This window comes from Symphodus melops (genome assembly GCF_947650265.1).
Source record: "Symphodus melops genome assembly, chromosome: 13".
In the NCBI taxonomy this organism is placed as follows: Eukaryota; Metazoa; Chordata; class Actinopteri; order Labriformes; family Labridae; genus Symphodus; species Symphodus melops.
Window position 1 is genome coordinate 4,674,002 of NC_136703.1, and position 20,818 is coordinate 4,694,819.

At 42.5% G+C, this 20,818-nt stretch overlaps 1 protein-coding gene across 5 annotated transcripts in view; it reads left to right on the forward strand.

The window, feature by feature from the left end:
- The window catches only part of tns2a (tensin 2a), a 51,981-nt gene extending 31,255 nt beyond the window's left edge, over positions 1–20,726 (forward strand). For 2 of the 5 annotated variants that reach the window (XM_079359416.1, XM_079359420.1), the window contains exons 4-28: positions 2,563–2,601; positions 3,032–3,073; positions 3,413–3,462; positions 3,844–4,027; positions 4,280–4,330; positions 4,450–4,572; positions 6,773–6,837; positions 7,223–7,306; positions 8,324–8,436; positions 9,389–9,449; positions 9,871–9,946; positions 10,218–10,347; positions 11,173–11,238; positions 11,606–11,722; positions 11,976–13,532; positions 13,778–13,943; positions 14,054–15,270; positions 15,379–15,510; positions 15,643–15,738; positions 15,902–15,979; positions 16,399–16,476; positions 16,747–16,915; positions 17,637–17,705; positions 18,060–18,089; positions 18,414–20,726. In XM_079359416.1, the coding sequence (XP_079215542.1) occupies positions 2,563–2,601; positions 3,032–3,073; positions 3,413–3,462; positions 3,844–4,027; positions 4,280–4,330; positions 4,450–4,572; positions 6,773–6,837; positions 7,223–7,306; positions 8,324–8,436; positions 9,389–9,449; positions 9,871–9,946; positions 10,218–10,347; positions 11,173–11,238; positions 11,606–11,722; positions 11,976–13,532; positions 13,778–13,943; positions 14,054–15,270; positions 15,379–15,510; positions 15,643–15,738; positions 15,902–15,979; positions 16,399–16,476; positions 16,747–16,915; positions 17,637–17,705; positions 18,060–18,089; positions 18,414–18,552 (4,932 nt within the window). In that variant the 3' untranslated portion in view covers positions 18,553–20,726. The remainder of the gene's footprint in view (positions 1–2,562; positions 2,602–3,031; positions 3,074–3,412; positions 3,463–3,843; positions 4,028–4,279; positions 4,331–4,449; positions 4,573–6,772; positions 6,838–7,222; positions 7,307–8,323; positions 8,437–9,388; positions 9,450–9,870; positions 9,947–10,217; positions 10,348–11,172; positions 11,239–11,605; positions 11,723–11,975; positions 13,533–13,777; positions 13,944–14,053; positions 15,271–15,378; positions 15,511–15,642; positions 15,739–15,901; positions 15,980–16,398; positions 16,477–16,746; positions 16,916–17,636; positions 17,706–18,059; positions 18,090–18,413) is intronic. The other 3 variants (XM_079359417.1, XM_079359418.1, XM_079359419.1) reach the window with 3 other exon arrangements.
- The last annotated feature ends 92 nt before the right edge of the window (positions 20,727–20,818 follow it).

Genomic DNA, 20,818 nt, shown 5'->3' on the forward strand with positions numbered 1-20,818 from the left:
ACTGTTGCATATTTCTGACAATACCACAAGATTTTATGAAGAGTTTTGTGGAAGTATGATGATGCTTTTGCGGACTAGTAGAAACTTTACGATGCCCTCCTGACATAGAGGATGAAGTCAAGACTAAGTTTGACTTGTAATGCCCTGAACAACACATAATATAGGTTGACCGACTGTGATTGATGTGGTGATGCTCTGAGAGAAATCAACAAAGGCAAACAGTCCCCAAAAACAACATGAATGAACATTAAAATAACATAAGAAGACACTGCACCGGTCAGTATTTTTCTATCACAGTTGCTTACGAGGTTTGATGAATGCGTCTGTGTTTCTGAGTGTCAGTCTTCTTTAACATGTCAAAGTCCCTGGCTCTCGCAGGTGTTGATTCTGTTACAGAGGAAAGGATTATAGAAAATTGCAATGTTGCAATGCCAGCTTCCATCTAGAGCAAACTATTGTAAACAACATTGTAAAATGACAAAAGCCAGACTTGAATTTCTCCTGTTTATTACCAGAAATGGATTGAAGACAGTAAAAAGGAAAAAATATGGATAATTCTTAAAGGTTAGCCAAAATCAAAGGGAGTAAGTATTTGAGCAGGACTGTAAGAATAACATTGTTTGTTGCCATTTGGATGAGTTGAGCAAAATCACAGAACTACGTAAAGACATGCGAAAGCCTAAAAGTTCGGCTCTGCAATCTTAGAAGAGCGTCAGCCGGATCCAAAGCTACATTTTGATTGGCATTAGCATGAGTTTATTATCTTTGCAAAGTCCAAACCAGTGACATTAGAAGAAAAGGACTTTATGTTCCATCCAAACGTCACACATAGCCAGAGGACAGGAAGAACCTGACACAAACCAGACCTTTTTTCTTTGCCCCCTACAATACAGGATACAACAAGGGATACATGTCCCAGTGGAGATGGAAAAAACATGAATTATCAGTGTGAGTCATACAGGAACAGTGTTCATTTGTCATCTGATTACTGATTTCTTTTAAACCTGAACTCTTTTTCCTGTGACTTCACTCAAACGCACCAATTCTGGATTTAGCTCATTATCTGTTCTTTTGCCTTCCTGTTGATGTCTGTTGTGTAGATTCTTACACGAACAAGTAGCAGACTGTGATTGATGTTAAGGACAAAAAAAGGGAACAAGGCATTAACATGGGCTGTATGTGGTGACACACCCCCAAGTTCAGGACCTGAGTAACTTCCCTTTTGTGCACAATGAGATATACACAAGCTCTTGCCCTTTTCCTGTATCCAAATAAACCCAAAAGGGCTACATAAGTATTTGGAACATTTCTTTATACGTGTGTGTGTGTGCGGGTGTGTGTGTGTGTGTGTGTGTGTGTGTGTGTTATGTAAGTATGACTGTGGACCCATCAGCCCCCTTCATTAGAGCTGCTGTTCAGCTCCTGCTTCCTTTGGTCACAGTTCATCGACCCATAGGCCCAAAACAGACATGGGAGTTGGATTTGTGTGTTTGTGGATGTTTCCGTTCCAGCGCTCCTCCAGCTGTGTAGCTGACTGAAGCTGGCTTCAGATTTGAGTACACTTTACAGTTCATAAACATGCTCTCAAACGTTAGATGGGCTTGTGTTTACATGGCCCTTTAGTCGCTCTAAGTGGTTTTACAGACAGTGTTTGTGCTCTATTCATCATCATGTTTTCTCTTAAAAACGTCGCTATCTGTGTAGGCCTCGTGCAGTCTGGCTTCAGTACGCTGCACTGCTGAACTGTCTGTCTGAGATATCCTGATCTTAGATGGGCAACATTCCCAGCAGTTTGTAAAGTGAGATTCAAGGTTAAAGGAATATAGCATTGACGTTTTTTCTTCCACAAATCATGAGGCTGCGTTATTTTTAGTTGTTGTTCATCATGTGTGAGTTAAGGATTGGTTCTGATGTTGTTGTCAGGACAGAAATGACTAATGTCCAGTCTTGCGAATGTGCTGCCTTTTCTGTTTATCAGTTTACGTATGCATGTTTTGATCTTAAATACAATCACGTTGGAGTGCTGCAGTGCCAGGGAGGGCTGCTCTCCAGTGCAGAGACAAGAGAGTCCTTTAACATCTTACGTAGGTGAACTACTACAACATACGTTTACCTCATGAGCTGAAACTTTGACCTTATTAAGTTCAGAAATACAGAATTGTAACGTTATATGTGAGTTTTATAATGCTTTATATGCTTAAGGTCAACCTCAAGCAAAGCAGACAACCTGTGTGTGTCCACTGGGGGCTGTTCCAAAAACCCACATTGAAATCAACTTTAAAAATAAAATGCATTGTGTGAACTCTGTTGTGTTCTGCTTTGTGCTTTGTTCTGTGTCTTGTTTTGTGCTAAGTTCTTTTTGTATTGTTGTTCGTTTTCCTTTGTGTCCTTGTTTACTTACTTCTAAAAAGCCTCTTTAAGATCAAGGCCAGGGGACGAGAGATGAAAAGTAACGTTTTGGCTTACTCTGGCATTTTTCCCCATGTATAGTCTCCTTCCTCAATGAACTGAATTAAATTGAATTGACCTTTCATTCAAAGCGCCTGTCTTTGTGTGTTCTAGGTGACCTCGGCTTGCATCCCAGCTCCCTCCAATGATCTGGTGAGTTCTCTTTTTAGACTTCCATTTCTCTCCTCAATCGTACAAGACCAGCTTTCCCTCTGTGTCTTATAAGCGATGGCTTCCCAAAACCACAGTATGGTTTCCTCCTGCTGAATTCCATTTGGGAAGCCGAGCCCTCAACCGAGTTTGAGCTCGGTTCATTCCTGGAGCGCTGCAGGATTTCAGTCCTGGAGAAGAAATAGCTGATGTTGCTACAGGAAGTAGTAATGTTTATCCATTAGAGAGTCTGTTTGTTGAATTAATTCTCCTTTCCTTCCTCTGGATCCCCTCCTTTTTTTACTCCTCCTTCTTCCCCTCTCTCACCTCCTCTCAACCTCATCCTTGCCCCACTTCCTCCTATCATCCTCCTCTTCACATTCTTCTGTCATCTCTTCATTTTGATCCTGTCACCACTCCTTCATGCATCCAGCAGCGCAGAGGGACCGCACCTTCTCGACACACCCAGCACCTGGTGAGCCCTCACATCCTGTCTCCTGGCCCTCCTTATCGCCATATTTACCCCCCCCCCCCCCCCCCCTTGCACCCACCCTCATCTTTTCCTCTTTTTTACTGACTTTCTTGACAATTTTCAGAGCTTATCATCAGCTGCTGAACTCTTAGAATGACAGTTGATATTTCAGTCAGAGTCCTGGTTACCTGGGTCTTGCATTCACATCAATATGACTACCAGATAACGCTCTAGCTCGCCTTTAACTTGTTCCCGTTAAATCAGCATATTAATATCGCCGAATCAATCAGGAAGTCTATATCATCTATGTGTTTTAAATTTATTTTTGTTTTCTTTCCACAGGGATCCACAAAGTCTCTGACCTACAGCAAACAAAGAAACACCCTCCCAAGGTAAAAGTCATCTCATTCAGCACCGAGCCTGCGGCTTCATTCTCAGGAGGATTTGTTATACATATATTTAATGCATGTTAAATATCAATAGGTTTCTACATCTGCAGAAATGATCTCTGAGTGGTTTGCACACTCACAGTGAACTCTTCTTCTCTTTCTAAAATGTTAAGTGTCAGTCATGTGATGGAAGGAGTTAGCTTTTGAACTAATCTTTGTGTTATCATGTCCCTCTCTTATCCTTCATCCATCCAGCCAGAGAGCGGTTTTATAAGGCTGTGCAAGAAGCCGAACACATTTTGATCCACGTCCACCTTTCTCCCACTCTGTCTCTCTGCATGACCACACAACCCTTCTCTCTCCTCTCCTTTTCTGTTCCTGTAGGAGCTTCAGCGTGGACCGCGTGATGGAGAGAGTGATGGAGCGCCACTACGACTTCGACCTGACCTACATCACAGAGAGGATCATCTCCGTCTTCTTCCCCCCGAAGCTAGAGGAGCAAAGATACCGTATCAACCTGAAGGAGGTGGCAGCTATGCTCAAGTCTAAACACCAGGACAAATTCCTGGTGAGGCAGCAGAAATGTAGTGTATTGTCTCTGTGCATTTTGTGGTTCTTTACGGCAGTGATTTCACCTCCCTCTTCAGTGTATTTAGTTTAAATCAGCTGCACAATAGACAAAGAAACATAAAGCCACAGGAAGTGGAAATACAGTCAGCAGCCCACAAATTAGCAGTCTGTTTGTTTTTTCCTGGCACACCCATGATAAAATAAGCGAAATGATAACTGGTTACAGGGATAAATATCTTTTATGTTTCAGCTTCTGAACCTCTCCGAGAGACGGCACGATATCACCAGACTAAATACAAAGGTAGGATTTTAGTTTAGCCTTTTTTTTCTGCTGTAATAAATTCTGTTCACAGCCTGCAGTTAAACGTCCTCCGTCAACGTGGCCTCTCTCTCTCTCTCTCTCTCAACATAAACCTCCAGGTTCATGACTTCGGCTGGCCAGACCTCCACGCACCTCCCCTGGATAAGATCTGTGCCATATGTAAAACCATGGAGACGTGGCTGACCTCCGACCCCCAGCACGTGGTGGTCCTACACTGCAAGGTCAGAGTTCAGGGTGTGACCAAGACAGATGTGGCTCTGTTTCCCAGGCCACCAGCTGACAGATTTATTAAAATAGAGTGATATGTTTCATCATTAATCCAATACAGCCACATAATGGAATATACATTAGTATCAAGTAACGAATGAATTCTCAAGTTGAAAAACTTTGTGATACTTTATTGCAGTTTGATTCTGAATTTCAGTGTTATTCCTTTGAAGGTAGGTCTGACTTTTGAGCAAAGTTAAAATCAAACCCAATTCAGGTCATGAGTCGCCAGCTTTAATTGATTTTTACTGTAATTCAAATTGAGCCTACAATATTATTCATAATACCTAAAAAAAAAAAGAATAATAATTAAAAAAAAAGAAAATTTTAACACGACTCTATCTGGATTTTTTTTCCTGCTGGCCCCCTGGTAAAAACTCCCACAAGAACTTGGGTGCGCTGATGCTTGAAGGCGGGTAATAATTCAAGGCGAGCAAGTTGGCGAGTTGATGATGTTTTTATCCCGTGACTTCTGAAAGGGATCTTTAGTTTTCCACTCACCTGTATGTTCTCCTCCGCTAAAGGTCCAATTAGAAGTGGCATTGATAGAAATGCAGAAACTGTCACCGTTAACATCACACTCTGTTGCTTCATCCGCCATCTTGGATGTGTTGTCAACATTACATTTTGACTTAAGTAGCGTACTTTTTACGTTAAATCGATCAAATTTAAACTTCAATTTTGTTTCATTTACAATTTACATTTACCTTTGAAGGACATTTAGTGCACTGACTTTTCTGTCCCTCTGAATATTAAACCTGACTACATGTAACAAACACAAACCAGCCAACACAGAGAGTGAATGAGCTCCCACGGCTTCTCTGAATGTTTCATTTACTGCTTTTGGTTTGAAGGATCGTAATACTAAAAACCAGACTTCTTCTGTGGCCTGTTGGCTTTCCACAGCATTCCAGCTACAAGCAGTTTATTCCCCCAGCTGCAGATCGTGTCAAGGAAGGGAATAAACAAGTTTTTTCTCAATGAAGGAAATTCCACCGATCAACACAGTATGGAAACATGCTTTAATTTGTGCTAAGTGTGGTGCTGCAGCCCCCTTGCTTGTATCTGAAGGGTCACATTAGGAATTTAATGCTGGAATGTCTTTGGAATGTGTCAGGAAGTGCAGGGCACCCGGTGTGAGGAGACGCGACAGGGAGCTTTTTAATTTGAACTCAAGCTGCTTGTCAACATGTTTCCATGTCCCTGCCTCATCCCTGTCTCTCTCTATCAAAAGTAAGAGCTGCAGCCACAACAGTCAGGCCTTTAAAGCTGTAAAAAATCAGCTGTCCTGCTACAAACCGCAGAGCCTGAAGAAAATCAAGAGACCTCTTTCACAGTCAGTTAAGAGGACCACGTGGAAATCAGCCAGTCTTGTTGGTATCAGATTTAGACCTGCATGATATGAGACAGATACGCAATGTGCAGACATTCAAACTAAAAAACAGTAATGAAATGGTGCATATCAATCAAAAAATATTTTTATATTTGCTGTTTTGCATATGTAACATAACATGTTTTGTTGAATTCAAATAAAATCTCTTTTTTTTCACATCAACATTATTGTTATTAAAAACATCTGGCACCAATAAATCTGAGGGCTGCTGATAGCTAGCTGGAGCTTAATCTGACTGCATTAAAAAAGTGTGACATCATGGCCCTTAAACACCCGGCCTCTGGGAAATGAAAAAGAAAATGAATAGGTAATGCTGCCGTTTAATTATGTGCGCAAAGATCGTATCAGTTACATGCAAACAGTCACAGAATATACTGTAAACCGTTGGCTTGAGGTGAATTCTCTGGATAATATTCTGCTGCGTTCGCCCAACGGCTCACTTGGACTTGCTCCAAAAAAATACTAGGGGTCTAGTAGGAGAAACTCTGAGTGAAGTCTAAATGATAAATGTGTCAGTGTGCAAAATATCAAGAGTTTTCTGCAAGTGTGAAAGCCCTAATACAGAGTGAAACAGCATGGCCTGTTCACATGTAAGTTTTTATTGTCATAATTCAGACTCTTCCTAATGCTTATTTTGGAGAAAAGACTGTGATTAAGTGCAATGTCTTACTGCAGTTAGTCTAATGCCAGATCTACATTATATACAACAAAAAACGAAAAAACAGCTCAGCATAATTGTTCTCCTCTCATGTCTCTTACAGGGCAACAAAGGTAAAACAGGAGTAATCATTGCAGCTTACATGCACTACAGCAAGATCTCTGCGGGGTGAGTATGTGTTAGAGACATTAAAAGCTACAGTTAGCATTGTCCTGTTTTTTAAAAGTATTGAACTGCATGTTTTTCTCGTATGTATTAAAATACAGCTTTTCATCTGTTTCATCCACTGACTGTCCTGTTCTAAATTAAGAATATGCAGCACAATGATTTCCATTCAGACTCTGTTGATAAGTGCTGTGATTAATTATGCCCAGTGGACGAAGTGTTGGAAACTGGTTTATCCTGTGGCTGATGGCAGCTGTATCCTCTCCACATACTTTCTAGCATCAAGACAGTCTGGTGCAAGTCCCATGATGGAAATTGTTGGCTATAAGCATGCGTGTGTGTGTGTGTGTGTGTGTGTGTGTGTGTGTGTGTGTGTGTGTATTTGCAGGGCGGATCAGGCTCTCAGTACTCTCGCCATGAGGAAGTTTTGTGAAGATAAGGTGTCGTCTTCCCTCCAGCCGTCCCAAAACAGGTAGAGGCCACCGGATAAAAAGAAAGGAAATTGGGAGCATGAGGGGTGAAGGGTAGAGGGTGACAGTTGAGAGTGTCCAACATCATAGCTGAGGTCAGTAAATGCATCTCCTGTAGCAACCTATTCAAGGGGAAAAGAAAAAGGAAACATCTTCTTGCTTCCAGCTCTTCAATTATATAACTATATAGCCTATATTAATAGGTCTGTTCAAAGAAGGGCATATTTTAGGTTGGTAGTTTGCACAGTAAGCATGCTGCCTCGCTGTCATGGTTTACAATAACACAGAGACATTGTTTTCTTTGATAAATTAAATCAGTGCTTTTCTGAATATGGGAATTTAAAATATTGGCTGTGAGATAAGGACATTTAATTTCATAAATTTAAGTCTGAAAATGTGTAATGTTTTAGTAATGTATTACTGAATGTAAAAAATAATGATTAAAAATCAGTGTAAGTGGGTTATACTTCAAGCCATTTTTTTAAACTCAGGACAGGGTCAGGCTAGCACTAGCCCTTAGCTTAATGCTAAGCTAAGCTAACAATCTCATGTATGTAAGTTCATATTTAACATACAGTGATTTGAATGGCATAAATCAAGCAAGGGAAGACTCATGCATAACGAAGGGTAGATATACTATTCCTTAATTCCTTAGTTTGTTGAAATCCAAATCAAACCCAGAAAATCAAAGTAAATGTCATCTTTTTAATGAAAACGTTGACCTTTTCCTTTCATAGCCATTAGTACATAACAACTCAACATCACCAGATTTAGGAAATCTCAAGTATCTGTTCTTTTTTGGCCTCTCTTTGTATCTGACTTTCTGGCAACAGCTTCGTCTGCTCCTGGGCTGTTTGCATTTTTCTACTCTCTTTCTCTGTCTGTCTGTCTCTCTCACTCTCTCTCTCTCTCTCTCTTGGTTTCTCTCTCAGTCACCATCTGTTATTAGTATTCCTCAAATTTATTACCCTTCTTTTATTTTATAAGGATCTCTCTCACTTCTTCCTCTTCCCTCTCAGGTATATCTATTACTTTGGAGGCCTTCTCTCTGGGGCGATCAAGATGAACAGCAGTCCCCTCTTCCTCCACCAAGTCCTCATCCCATCACTCCCCAACTTCCAGGGCGAAGGAGGTGAGTTCATATTATTTAAAGCTAATTCGTCATAGTGTAAAAAATAGATCTGCCTGTTTGCACCATTAAGGGTCAAAACCTCTTTTTTTGGTCTTTCCAGCAACATGTCCAATGTGTCCCAGGGCAAGACACTTAACGTCAAGTTGCTCCCCCTGTTTCGGTGGCGGCATTTAAATGTATATGAATGGGATTAGCTACTTGTGCTGGTCACCTTACATTGCAGCCTCTGCATCAGTGTGTGAATGTGTAGGTGTGACCTGGGGTGAAAAAGCACTTTGAGTAGTCAGAAGACTAGAAAACTACACGTCGATGTACAATTTACAACCCTAACTATCAAATAATAATTGTACATGTGAAATATTCATCAATTCAGATGCTTTTAACCAACATATTTGAAAAAAGAAAGTGTCTGTGCCAGAGGAAATGGCTTTAAGAAGTATTAACATGTAATGTAGCAAGAGGTCATTACATCGTATTAACTGCAAACAAAACTCAAATGTCATTTGAGAGTTATTGGCCATCATTAAATCATGTTTCAGCTAATGCCTTTGAGAGAAATTCAAACATTTTTCCTTGAATCTTTTCCTGCTCTTCTGTTAAACATTTGGAGAACTAAGATTGAGGAGAACATGAAGACATTGCGAGATCCGAGACGTTCCCTCAGTCTCTGATCTCTTGTCTGATCTGACTTTAACTCTGTTTTCAGTTGTATACATGACGAGGTGTTTGTGTTGGTGTGACGCTCTGTCAGGCTTCCCTCCTGAATCACAGCCATGTCCCTGACTCACCGCTCTCATAGATGGGCACATTCACCCTCCGCCCACACAAACTAGTCTGTTTATCTTTAATCTGATGATCAAGTCCAGAAGGCGGGGGTGGCAGTCAGCACATTCCTCCGTCCTCCACTTTGATAATGCCCCGCTGTGTTTAAATTTCTCTCTCCTCCCTCTAGGTTACTTCCCCTTCTTGAAGATCTACCAGTCCATGCAGTTGGTGTACACTTCAGGCATCTAGTGAGTGCTTCTTGTTTTCGTATCCCCAGATGATGGTGCAGATAAGCAGGAGCCTAACTCCTGGTTCTCTGGTGTTTTCTTTTTTGGGCTGAGGTTTGAACAGTGTCACAAAGTGCTTATAGAGACAGGAGTGAAGAACATAACACAAAGAGCCTCTTTCTTCTTAAACCAGACTTTTATAACTCATATCTTTTACTTGTATTGTCTAGCTTAAGGCTTTTCTAAGTTACTAGTGTGACTATAGTCACGGCCAAATGAAAACTTGATCATGTTGAGTAATCAAAACCCCAGCTGTCAAACAATCTAAACTTATTAAATCTGTCTGTGATAACATGCAAACAGCCTCTGTTTGTGACATTCTGGTCACATTGAGTTTCCTCTTTTTGTTCAGCTTTTTGTGTGTACATTGTGTTTCCAACAGCGACCTTCAAGGCACCGGAGGCAGGCGGTTGAGTGTGACCATTGAACCAGCGCTGTTGCTGAAGGGGGACATCATGGTGAGGATATGACACCTGACGACCCGTTGACTCGGTCATTTGCTTAACTGTGGTTTAAATGGAAGAGTTCACCCCTGCTATACAAATGTTGGCATGAAAAAGGTTTTGTCACTTTGTTAACAAGGAATGATCATTTCTTCCTTTTTCCTGCACGCTGTCTTTTCAGAAAGTGTAGGTGTCACTCGTTTTGGAACAAGGCGCCTTAAAATGTACTTACCAAAGTGCTCATGCTCTCTCTTTCCTCTCTGCTCACCTCTGCTGCCCTCTGCAGGTCAAATGCTACCACAGGCGAGCTCAGAGTGCTGACAGAGACACAGTGTTCAGGCTGCAGTTCCACACCTGCACCATCCACGGATCCCAGCTCTGGTTTGGCAAAGGGGAGTTGGATGAAGCTTGTTTAGGTATGTTCATTTAGAAAGTCTTTGTAATTCCTCATTTTAAAAGTAACACACACTCCACCCTTTATATGTACACGGACAAATGATAGTGCTCTCTTAAGGCAAGAGTGGATTTCACAAGACCTCGCTTCATTGGCTTATCGTCATGCACGGAAGATTTGTTGTTAAATCGTTGCCAAATACAAGTATTTTACATGATAACAGCACTTTGGAAATTAGCATTGAAGAAAAGTATTCACAGTGGTCGCTTACCTAGAACGGCCTCCTAATACTGTGGTTGAATAAATCCCTTAACAGGAGTAGTTAAATCTCCATCTTGAACATAATAACAGCTCCTTGGAGGTTAGTAACAAGAGTGGGTTGTACTGTATGAAGGGATCGGGTGTTTGTAACTATCCCTCAGAGAGCGTGAAGGAGGCCTACTGAACACTGGTCTATTGCTTAAGTCTATAATGAACATGGTCATTACCTCATTTCCTCTTGGTTTCAGTTTCAGTAAAATGATAGAGTACGAGCAGCTGAGAAACAAGACTGTAAAGGAAAGGAGCTTTTCAATGTGGTCATCAATCCATTACACTTAATGAAACATTGCTAATGTACACAAACACACCGTTGTGGGTTCATTCAACTAAAAACACATCTGTGGAAGGTATTTTTGGGTTTGATGTATTGGAGGGTTTCCCTCCAATGCTGTTGCTCTGGTATGCTTAAATCTGAGTCTCACGAGGAGCTAATATATACAGTTTTATTGTAGCGAGAACTCAAAAGGCCGATGATGTGAGAAATCTTTGTGTCTCTTTAGAAATGTTACATTTTCTTTTTTTCCAGATGAGCGTTTCCCATCTGATGCCACAGTGGAGTTTGTCTTCTCCTCCGGACCTGAGAAAATGAAAGGTTGGTTTACTCACTTGGATTTTGTTTCTAAATCTCTCTTTGAGTGTTTAGTTCTAAATTGTAGGAAACGTTCTTTATGTCTCTCCCTTTATTCACATGAATCCCATCCTATTGTCTTAGCCATAATATGGAAGATGTATGTCTACTAATGAGTCTGGTTGTACTTGAAGAAAAGTTGTCAAATTCTCAACATTGTTCATTGTGGGATCGATGTGAGGTTTCTTTAGACAGTGCTCCAACGAGTACAGTCTAGACTTGCTCTATATATAAAGTGTCACTGGCTAACTTTTATTGTTATTCTGCACTTTTTAAAATACTATTTGATTTATTAAAAACTAATGCAAACATTAAACTTGTGTTTTCTCAGGCCGTGAGTACCAGAAAAATGACCCAGCTGTAACGGTCGACTACAATACAGCGGACCCAGTGGTTCGTTGGGATTCCTATGAGAACTTCAACCAACGATACCAGGACAGCCTGGAGGGTAATACATTAATACATTAATACATTAAGTATTCATTTCAGATCCCGTCTCAGCTGGGCGTCAATAATAACTTTTAACCATTACATGTCTACATATTTTTTTATTTTTTTTATCCCATGGACAATGCAAATCAAAAAACATATATCACAAGTAGAAAGAGGTCCTGAAACTGCTGAGCAATAAAGTTTAAACAGGCTCTTATTAGTTCTGTGACACTTTCATTTCTGATGTTACCTCTGTCCTCTTGGTTTAGATATCGCCCACACCAGAGGTCCTTTGGATGGTAGTCTCTACGCTCAGATTAAGAAGCGCCGAGGTCCTGGCTCTGGTTCTCTCAGCTCAACCAATGGCAGCAGCACAGCAGGAGGCCTTGCAGAAGACAGGCCCGATCATCTTATCACTCAAGGCTCTGGCTCCGCCCTCTCAGCCCATTCCCTCCATCTGAATCAACCATCAATCCACCCTGATAGTGCGGAGGAGCCGGTTCGCCCTCCGCCCCCAACCCGACAGGAGCGAGAGGAGCTTGAACGTCTTCTTGGGGGCATCGAGGGAAATCGAGATGGAGAGCGAGAGACAGCCATCTTGGATGATGGAGATTCTTTGCCCTCTGAGAGAACAGGGATGCTGAGTCGGTCGTGCTCCTGCCGTGATGGTTACCGATCTCAGCGCTGTGCCGAGCCTGGCTGTGACCGCACCCTCCTAATGCCTAATGGTTATTGCCTGGATCGGGCTCCTGGTACCAATGGGCACCACGGGGCAACACCTTCCGCCAGTCCCAGTCCAGCTTCTCCTCCATCACACATGGATCTGTGCCAGCACTACAGCCCCCACTCCCACCAGTCCCTTCCACCTCCAGACCTAGTGTGGGACCGCCAGAGTGGCCCTCCGCACTACCTACACCGCTCCTGCTCGGAGGCTTCCTCATCTCGACACATCTGTCCATACCCATCTCCAGACCTCACGGCTCACCCCCACAACCACCTGCATCATCACCCTCTGTCTGCCCCGGGTCGCCTCTACTGTCGAGAAGATGACTTTGGTCCCTACCACCATCCTCCTCCTCCTCACAGCCACCATCATCCCCACCCACACCACCCCAAGCCTGCCACAAGCCCTACATATCATGACATAATGTTGATGGATGGTCTGCCTCCCCCTGGCTGTCCTTGTAGAGACTGCAACATCAGGAGAGAGGAATCTGTGGCTTACCACACCCTGAGGCTGGACCGAAGTGAAAGCTTCCAATGGGACAGAGATGCAGAGCTTCAGCAGAGGGAAGTGGGGCTAAGGAGAGCGAGGGAACCAGAGTTACCCAGGGGATCAGAGCTCCACTGGGAGAGGGATCCAGGGCTGAGACGAGGAAGAGAGTTGTCCCTCCACTGGGAGAGAGACAGGGAGGCTGAGCTGCAATGGGAGAGGGATAGAGAGGCTGAATATTGGCACAGGAGGGCCACTGTAGCCTCCTACGGCCCCCAGGGTCACGACCTTCCAGCCTTCACATTTGACCCTTTGCCGTCAGGTCATCCAGCTTATCCAGAGGCATCAAGGTCCCACGCTCACTCTCAACTGGATCTGAAGTACAGCAGCAGCAGCAGCGGTTACCAAACGCCCCGCCAGGTGTGCCCCTGCTCGCCCTACCAGCCTTCGCCATCTGAAAGCAGAGGCTACGGCTCTGGATACCAGTCTGAGTCCACATCCCCACTGCCTACGGGTTCCTGCAGCCATAGCAACGGGCAAGCAGACCACAACCATAACCACCACCATCAGCATCCAGACTCACAGCAGTCATACAGCTCTGACTCACACACTGGTGAGTCATGTTAAAACAGAGACACTCAGAAATGTGTTTACTGTTAAGAATGGAAATTGGCCATAATCAAGAACAGCATGTGCTTAATAGTATGACCGGGCAGAAACCTTGCACAATAACCACAGAACTCCTCATCTTGATGGCCAAAAACCAAGTATTTTGATTCAACTTTGGGAGCAAAGAATGCTGATTACTTACTTTTTTTTTTTTTTTTAAACATTCTCCATTGTTTTCTTACTTTCCAGATGGCCTTCGTAGTTCTGGTGAAAGTGTGGGCTGGAGGGATCATATAACTCATGGTTCTTTTAAGAGAGCCCACAGGGACGTCCACGCTGCATGCTCCACGCCGTCTGACATGTCTGGGCCATCCACTCCCGTCCACACGAGCAGCCCTCTACGCACAAGGGAAAGGTATTCCAGCTGAGCAGCATTTGGTGTTTTTATCTGGTATTCAGAAGTAACTAATAGTCTACCCACTTACAGTCTGAATATTACAGCAACCCATACTCTGTCTGTTACAGTCCCAGTCCAGGAGTGAGAGAGTATGAGATCCGGACCACAGACATCATCGGCAGTGACTGCGAGGGTTCCCCTCCCAGGGACGGACACTTTCCTCCCAATACTATTGTCCCAGAAAGCCAAAGAAGCAGCACAGAGCCATCATCCATGCCTCAGGTGGCAAAAGACTCTCAGTCCCACCCAACCACACCTTTACAAACATATCCCCACAATCACTGCACTGCATCCACAGACCTGTCCCAAAATGCTCCCCAACAGCAGCACTGTAGGCCAGAAACATCATCAGCTTTGACAGTACACAACACATCTTCTGTTGACTCTGCGACGGCAGCCATAGCAAACCAGGGTCTCTGCCAGGCTTCTTCAACCCCAATCCATGCTTCTCATGTACCAGATACAAATTCCCAACACAGACCTGTCTCTCTTCAAACCCCCAAACCTTCAGAATCTGCTGCACTGGCAGAATCTGTGTCCCAGCCTCAGAGCCAGATACAAACTCAAGACATTGAATTGACAAGAACGACCCCAGCAGACGTCATTGGATCTTCTCCAACCAACGGATCTCATCCTGAAGCCCCCAAACCCACCATCAGTCCTGCACCCAATGCCTCAACTGCCCTTGCATCTCCATCCTCCCCCCAGCCTGCCTCCTCTAGTATGGAGGGCTCCCCAGTCTCTGACACCCCGGTTCCCGGCTTTGCCACTTTGAGTAGGAGGTTGATGTTGAGTGGGCCTGACCCCAACCATCCAAACCACAGCCAGGAGCATGGACCCCCACACCACCATTACCCAAACATGGAGCACAGTCCTGTCAGACAAAATCCATCTCTTGACAGCAACAAGAGGACATGCTACTCGGGTCCAACTCCTCAGCTCCATCCTTCCTCCTACTCCAACTACTCCACTATCTCCATCCCCCTCCCTCACCCACAGCCGCCCTTGCCTGAGAAGCGTCACCCGCCAACCCAACCAGGTTCACCTAACGAGGGGCTTGGAAGTCCGAAGCCAGCGGTGAGTCATATACCTCCCTCCACCACCAGCAATGCCCAACATCAGCACCATGTCACATTTTCTCCTACCGTGGGGGAAATTGCACCCCCTGCAGGCCAGAATGATAGAGAAACAGCCATTGAGACAGAGAGCGCAAACAGAGTCAGTGTGAAGTTTGTTCAGGACAGCTCAAGATTCTGGTACAAGCCTGGCATCTCCAGAGAGCAAGGTACGTCTAAAAGTGAACAACTTCTTCAATATTCTTTTTAAAACAAATCTAACGCAGCAATTTAACAGGACAAATCACACCTAATATTTCAAATGTATTTGGTTGTAGCAATCGCAGGTCTGAAGGAGAGAGAGCCAGGAACCTTCCTGATCAGGGACAGTAACTCTTTCCAAGGGGCCTATGGCCTGGCCCTGAAAGTGGCTACTCCACCCGCCAATGTCAACAACCACAGCAGCAAAGGTAAAGATTGTTCATGTCTTCTTTATTTATCCTGTTCACATTTTGGTGTGACATTGCACTTCGTAAGCAGCTCTAGTAGATGTGTTGGTATTTGCAGTTTACTTACTGTTTTACAACTTTTTTCTGTTCCAGTAAACGACCCTCTGGAACAGCTGGTCAGACACTTTCTCATAGAGACAGGCCCTCGAGGAGTGAAGATTAAAGGCTGTCAGAATGAGCCTTACTTTGGTAACATGTCCTTCTTCAACTTAGACATGTTTTTCATGTCTGTCTAGAGGAAGTATTTTTGTTAGCCTGGAAGGGAAAGTCTAAGGAAATATAATCATTGTTTTATATGTTTTTTATCTTCAAGAAATGAAATCAGTCTTTAATTTCTTATTGTCACCAACAGGGAGTCTGTCTGCGCTGGTTTACCAACACTCCATCACACCCATCTCATTGCCCTGCACTCTGAAGATCCAAGAAAAAGGTTAGCACACCTCCATATTTTTAGTTTTTTTTTTAATATTTTGTAGAATTAATATTTTGTGAATAAACTGTCAGAAAGAAGTGAGTAACAAATGACTCCCTTTCTTTCTATCAACAGTCCAAATATCCAAGTTAATGTAACAGAAGACTGACTACATGATGCTAAGCATTTTTCATAAAAAAAAAAAAGAATTATAACTGCTTTCAAATGATTGCATGATAAAAAAAAAACGTCAATCCATTTATGATTCACAATCTGTTTTTGTTTTCTCCATGTTATAAAAAATCTGTGATACATTTTTAAAATTTAAATAAAAAAGTAAATCCTCAATGACGACTTTTAAACATCAAGGGACATGTCAGGTGTTTTAAATTAAATGCATTATTTGATATCCTGATTGTTTTTTGTATTGTCATCAGATCTGATAGGAGAGGTGCAGGAGATTCAACCAGTTACTAACATCAGCACGGCCGCTGACCTGCTGAAACAAGGAGCAGGTACGATCTCCGTCCTGCCTCGCTTCCTAAAGCAGGCTGTTGGATTTCTTATTCCAGCTGAGTCCAATTATTATGTGTAAACAAAAGGATACAACATGTGTTTCTGCTTTTGTTACCATGTAAATATACATTTCGTAAAATAAGATTGCATTTATTTACACTGATTTACATGAATGGAACTAAACTTAAAACGAAGACAAACAATGGCACTGTTGCAGTTTCATCAGTTACATAACACTCTGAAATTTGTCTTCCTCTCTCTGTCCTCAGCTTGTAACGTCCTCTACCTGAACTCTGTAGAAACAGAGTCTCTGACCGGCCCCCAGGCCATTGCCAAGGCAACAGATGCTTCCCTCGGTCGTAATCCTCGTCCTGCTGCAACTGTGGTCCAGTTCAAGGTGACGTCGCTGGGCATCACACTGACTGACAGCCAGCGCAGGTGAGAGACTCTCTAATGGATTCATATGTCATAGTTAATATCCATTACATCCTCACTTCTATTCTTCAGTACAGTAAACGTCTTGCTTGTTGGTCACTCTTTATTGACCCAGCTGTGGTCTGAGGTTTTATGTTTTGTCCTCACGTGCATCTGGCTGTCCAGTTCTTCCAGCTGTCGTTTAGTGATTGTGACTATGCGACAGCACCCCCCATTGCACCACCAGCAACATTTTATTATCTTAGTGTGATACATGTTAAATTATGATTTCATCTTAGGAATCAATTAGTGGCTCAATTGGTTCCTTTAATAAACCTCTTCTAACCTGTTCTGTTTGTAGGTCCCTCCTGTCAATGATCTGAGTGGCCTCACAGGTGTCAGCTGACTTGTCCTGTTAAAAATTTTCAGCTCACAATAATAGCAGTTTAATTGTCATTTTATGCAAAACACTAAATGATGTAATGGCATGAGATGCACTACCAATTAACAGTAATTAGTTTTTTTTATATCATTGAATTAGTTACAAAGTGTTCCCTTTTTTTAGTCATCTGTAGTTTGTTGACATTTGATGGTCAACAGTCACTACCTGGTGAATGATGATGGGTCACACTGTAGCTGCAACTACAGGGCATCAGTGTTACTGTAGACTTTTTTTACAATAATCATTTACTCATGAACTGTCTCATAAGACCTGTTCTGCTCTCTCTGTCTTTCTTTTTTCTAGGGTTTTCTTCAGGAGACATTACCCTGTGAACAGTGTAACGTTCAGCAGCATCGACCCTAAGGACAGAAGGTAGGCACTCTAAAGACGAAGAACATCCGACTGACTCTTTGTAGCTGTAGTTGGAACCAAAACTAACCCTAAAGTCTGCAGAAATCACAGACACGTCATCTCAACAATCAGGCCATTCATTGCATCCATGATCATTCACTGCATTTATTGCTGTGAGCCCTGGCATGGATCTGTTTGTATGTGCTGTGACTGCATTCGTTATCCTGAGTAAATCATGTGAGTGCATGTGATTGTTTTTGTTTGCGAGCATGCTGGCTGTGGCCGAGGCTGCAGCTGCATCAGCTTGTTTGGCAGCTCTGAATGTGCGCGCTTGTCTGAGTCTGGTTTCTATCTCTTTCTCTCTTTTGGCTTCAGGTGGACTAATTCAGACAACACCACTGTTAAGTAAGTGCTTTGTTTGTGTTTGATGACTGTGAGAAAGATCATAGTGTATGCATGTGTTTTTAAGAAGAGGGTGTGGCTCAACCTGTGACTGAGAAATTAGCGATCCTCGAGCCTCTGCATGGCATCACATTGCGTGCATGCCTTGGCGAAATCATGCCGGCAAACATTTTTAACAACGGAAATCAAGTCCCACATGACCCCATGATCCTGGTTCTAATATCTGTGTAGACAAATAGAACACTTCCATTCTGCTTCCTCACATGCTCACTTACTTCATGTCTCTGCCTTTTCCCCTCACATTACTTTTTACATTTCCTCTCTCAGGGTGTTTGGTTTTGTAGCCAAGAAGCCAGGCAGCTTGGCAGAGAACGTTTGCCACCTGTTTGCAGAGCTGGACCCCGAACAACCTGCCTCTGCTATCGTCAACTTTATCAACAAGGTCATGTTGCCGCAGCGTCGATAGAGGGAGACAAAGACACAGACCAAACTCAGCAGATCAGCAGTGACACGTTTGAAGACAATACTCACGAGTCGTTATTGTTACAGTAATGACCTAGTATTGCTGTTTTCTGAAGAAGTGCCATAATACTTTGCCATAACTACTTTACCACACAGAGTTTCTTATTATTGGTGTTGAGACATTATGAAGGTGATTTAAAATCTTAGTCCATGATCCAGACTGATTGTTTTTCATTTTCCACTCGGCCTAATCCAACAAGGATTGGTTGGCAGTACAACTCCACTTTTCATGTGTAATGAATGGGTCAGTGTTTTTGAATGAAAAACAAATTACAGAACTCAAAGTTCAAATATAACCTTGATGTTTAGTTTACACCCTAGACGAGGAGGCTTCAGAGGAGAACTCTATTATGCTTTGAGACTAAACATCAACCAGGGGCCTGTACCATCAGAAACAATTAGTGGGTTATTCATTTAGATTTCAGTATATTATTAATGTTTATATTAATGTCTAAATATCCTGAGGCTGAAACATTTTCAAAAAGATTTTGGTTTTGGGACATCACAAAGGGTGGTAACCCGTCTCTGCCACTGTTAACAAGGGCAAGGAGCGAGAAAACATCCGAGCCACCAGGGCTCATCCAGAGAGGGGCGTGGTCAGACACAGCTCATTTACATTTAAAGCTACAACAGCCTGTTCTGAGCAGGGCTGGAATAGAGGGGTTTATAGGCATGATCAAATGCAGGATCATATTTGACCGTAACATGTAAACCATAAATTATTATGTGTAGTATTTTAAAAACTGGTGAGAGTATCTGGACATTGTCTTAAACCCACAGCATATTTACTGTGTTTGTTTCTCAAATTTCATCTGATGACCTCCTTAAGCTCCCAAAACACATTTCCTTCATCAGCTTCTGACTAAGGTCTTTTAATGATTTTTAATTTACTTTCAGTCAAATCTGAACTAACCAACACCAGCTCATGATAAAGGTTATCCAGGATCAGCGGTGTTAAGGCAGACAAAGTTAAAGTTTTGTGACACAGGCTCCTGGTTGAATGAAGGTTATAAACAGCTTTTTTTTTTTTAACTATCTTGTTCTGTTTTGTGCCGAGTGTAACAGTGAAAGTCAAACTTAAAGCAGCTTCGAGGTCACACTGACGGTGTGAAGAAGTTACAGAGAGGATATGTGGTTGCACTGTTTCTGGACAACAAAGCCCTCATAATGTTTGATATAAAGACATGAATAATAAATGTAGGTATAAACAGTGAGTGTATATTTTATGTAATGCTACAAAACTCTTATTTTGTTCTCTGTATAAAACGAACCAAAGCCCTGAGGATGTATTTCAGTCTGTATATCTAAAGATGTTCAGGTGTTCAGATGTATGTATTAACAGCCACGCTTGCCTTCCACCTTCAGAAGTGTTCAACTTTGACTCATGGACTGTCAGTGACAATCATGTTTTAGTTTGGTTTTTTTACCCACCAACACAATAATTAGAGAGAGCGAGAGAGATAACTCTGATGAAAGTATTAATGAATGTGAGGTTTTTAACCTTTAATAAGTGTGTGTGCATGTTGGCGAGGGAGTGGTGTGTGTTTGTGTGTTTGGAGGGGATTTAGGTAAACATGACGGGCGGGGTGTCGTTATGTCCACGTTTAAAGCAAAGCATGTGGCATGTGGAAAAAGCTTGAGGAGGAGGAGGGACGCACAGAGTGGAAGCACACCATTTCCGTGAAACGTTTAGTTTCCATTCACTTCTTTTAAATGCATTATAAAGCAGACTGATTCAATAAACAGAGCAGAGACAGGTGAACACACTCACACAGGTGAGAAAGTGGCCTGAAGACTGACGTACTTAACCAAAGACGAAGCACTCATGTATTAATAAGCTTTCATCCAGTTATATTTTTGTACTTATTGCTTCTTGTATTTGTATTATGCATTTATTTAGTGTTTGTTAAACCCAAGAAAACAGTCCTTGTATTCCAGTGATAATATATTGTTGCCTGTTCTCTATATGATGTAGTAATATATTTTCACATGCAGCTATAGCAATAGGACAGCATATGAGACATACAAAAGGAAACGTATGTTTGGAAAGGATGTGATGTGTTTTTGTATGCCAAACAATGAAGAATAGAATTAAACTGAAATGATGTGGTACCTAAAGGGCTGTATGGTCTTTATGGTCCTTAGTGGTTATTTGAATCATCTAAGGTTATCTGTCTGACTTTGCTGATCCACGTCACGTCAACAAGTTT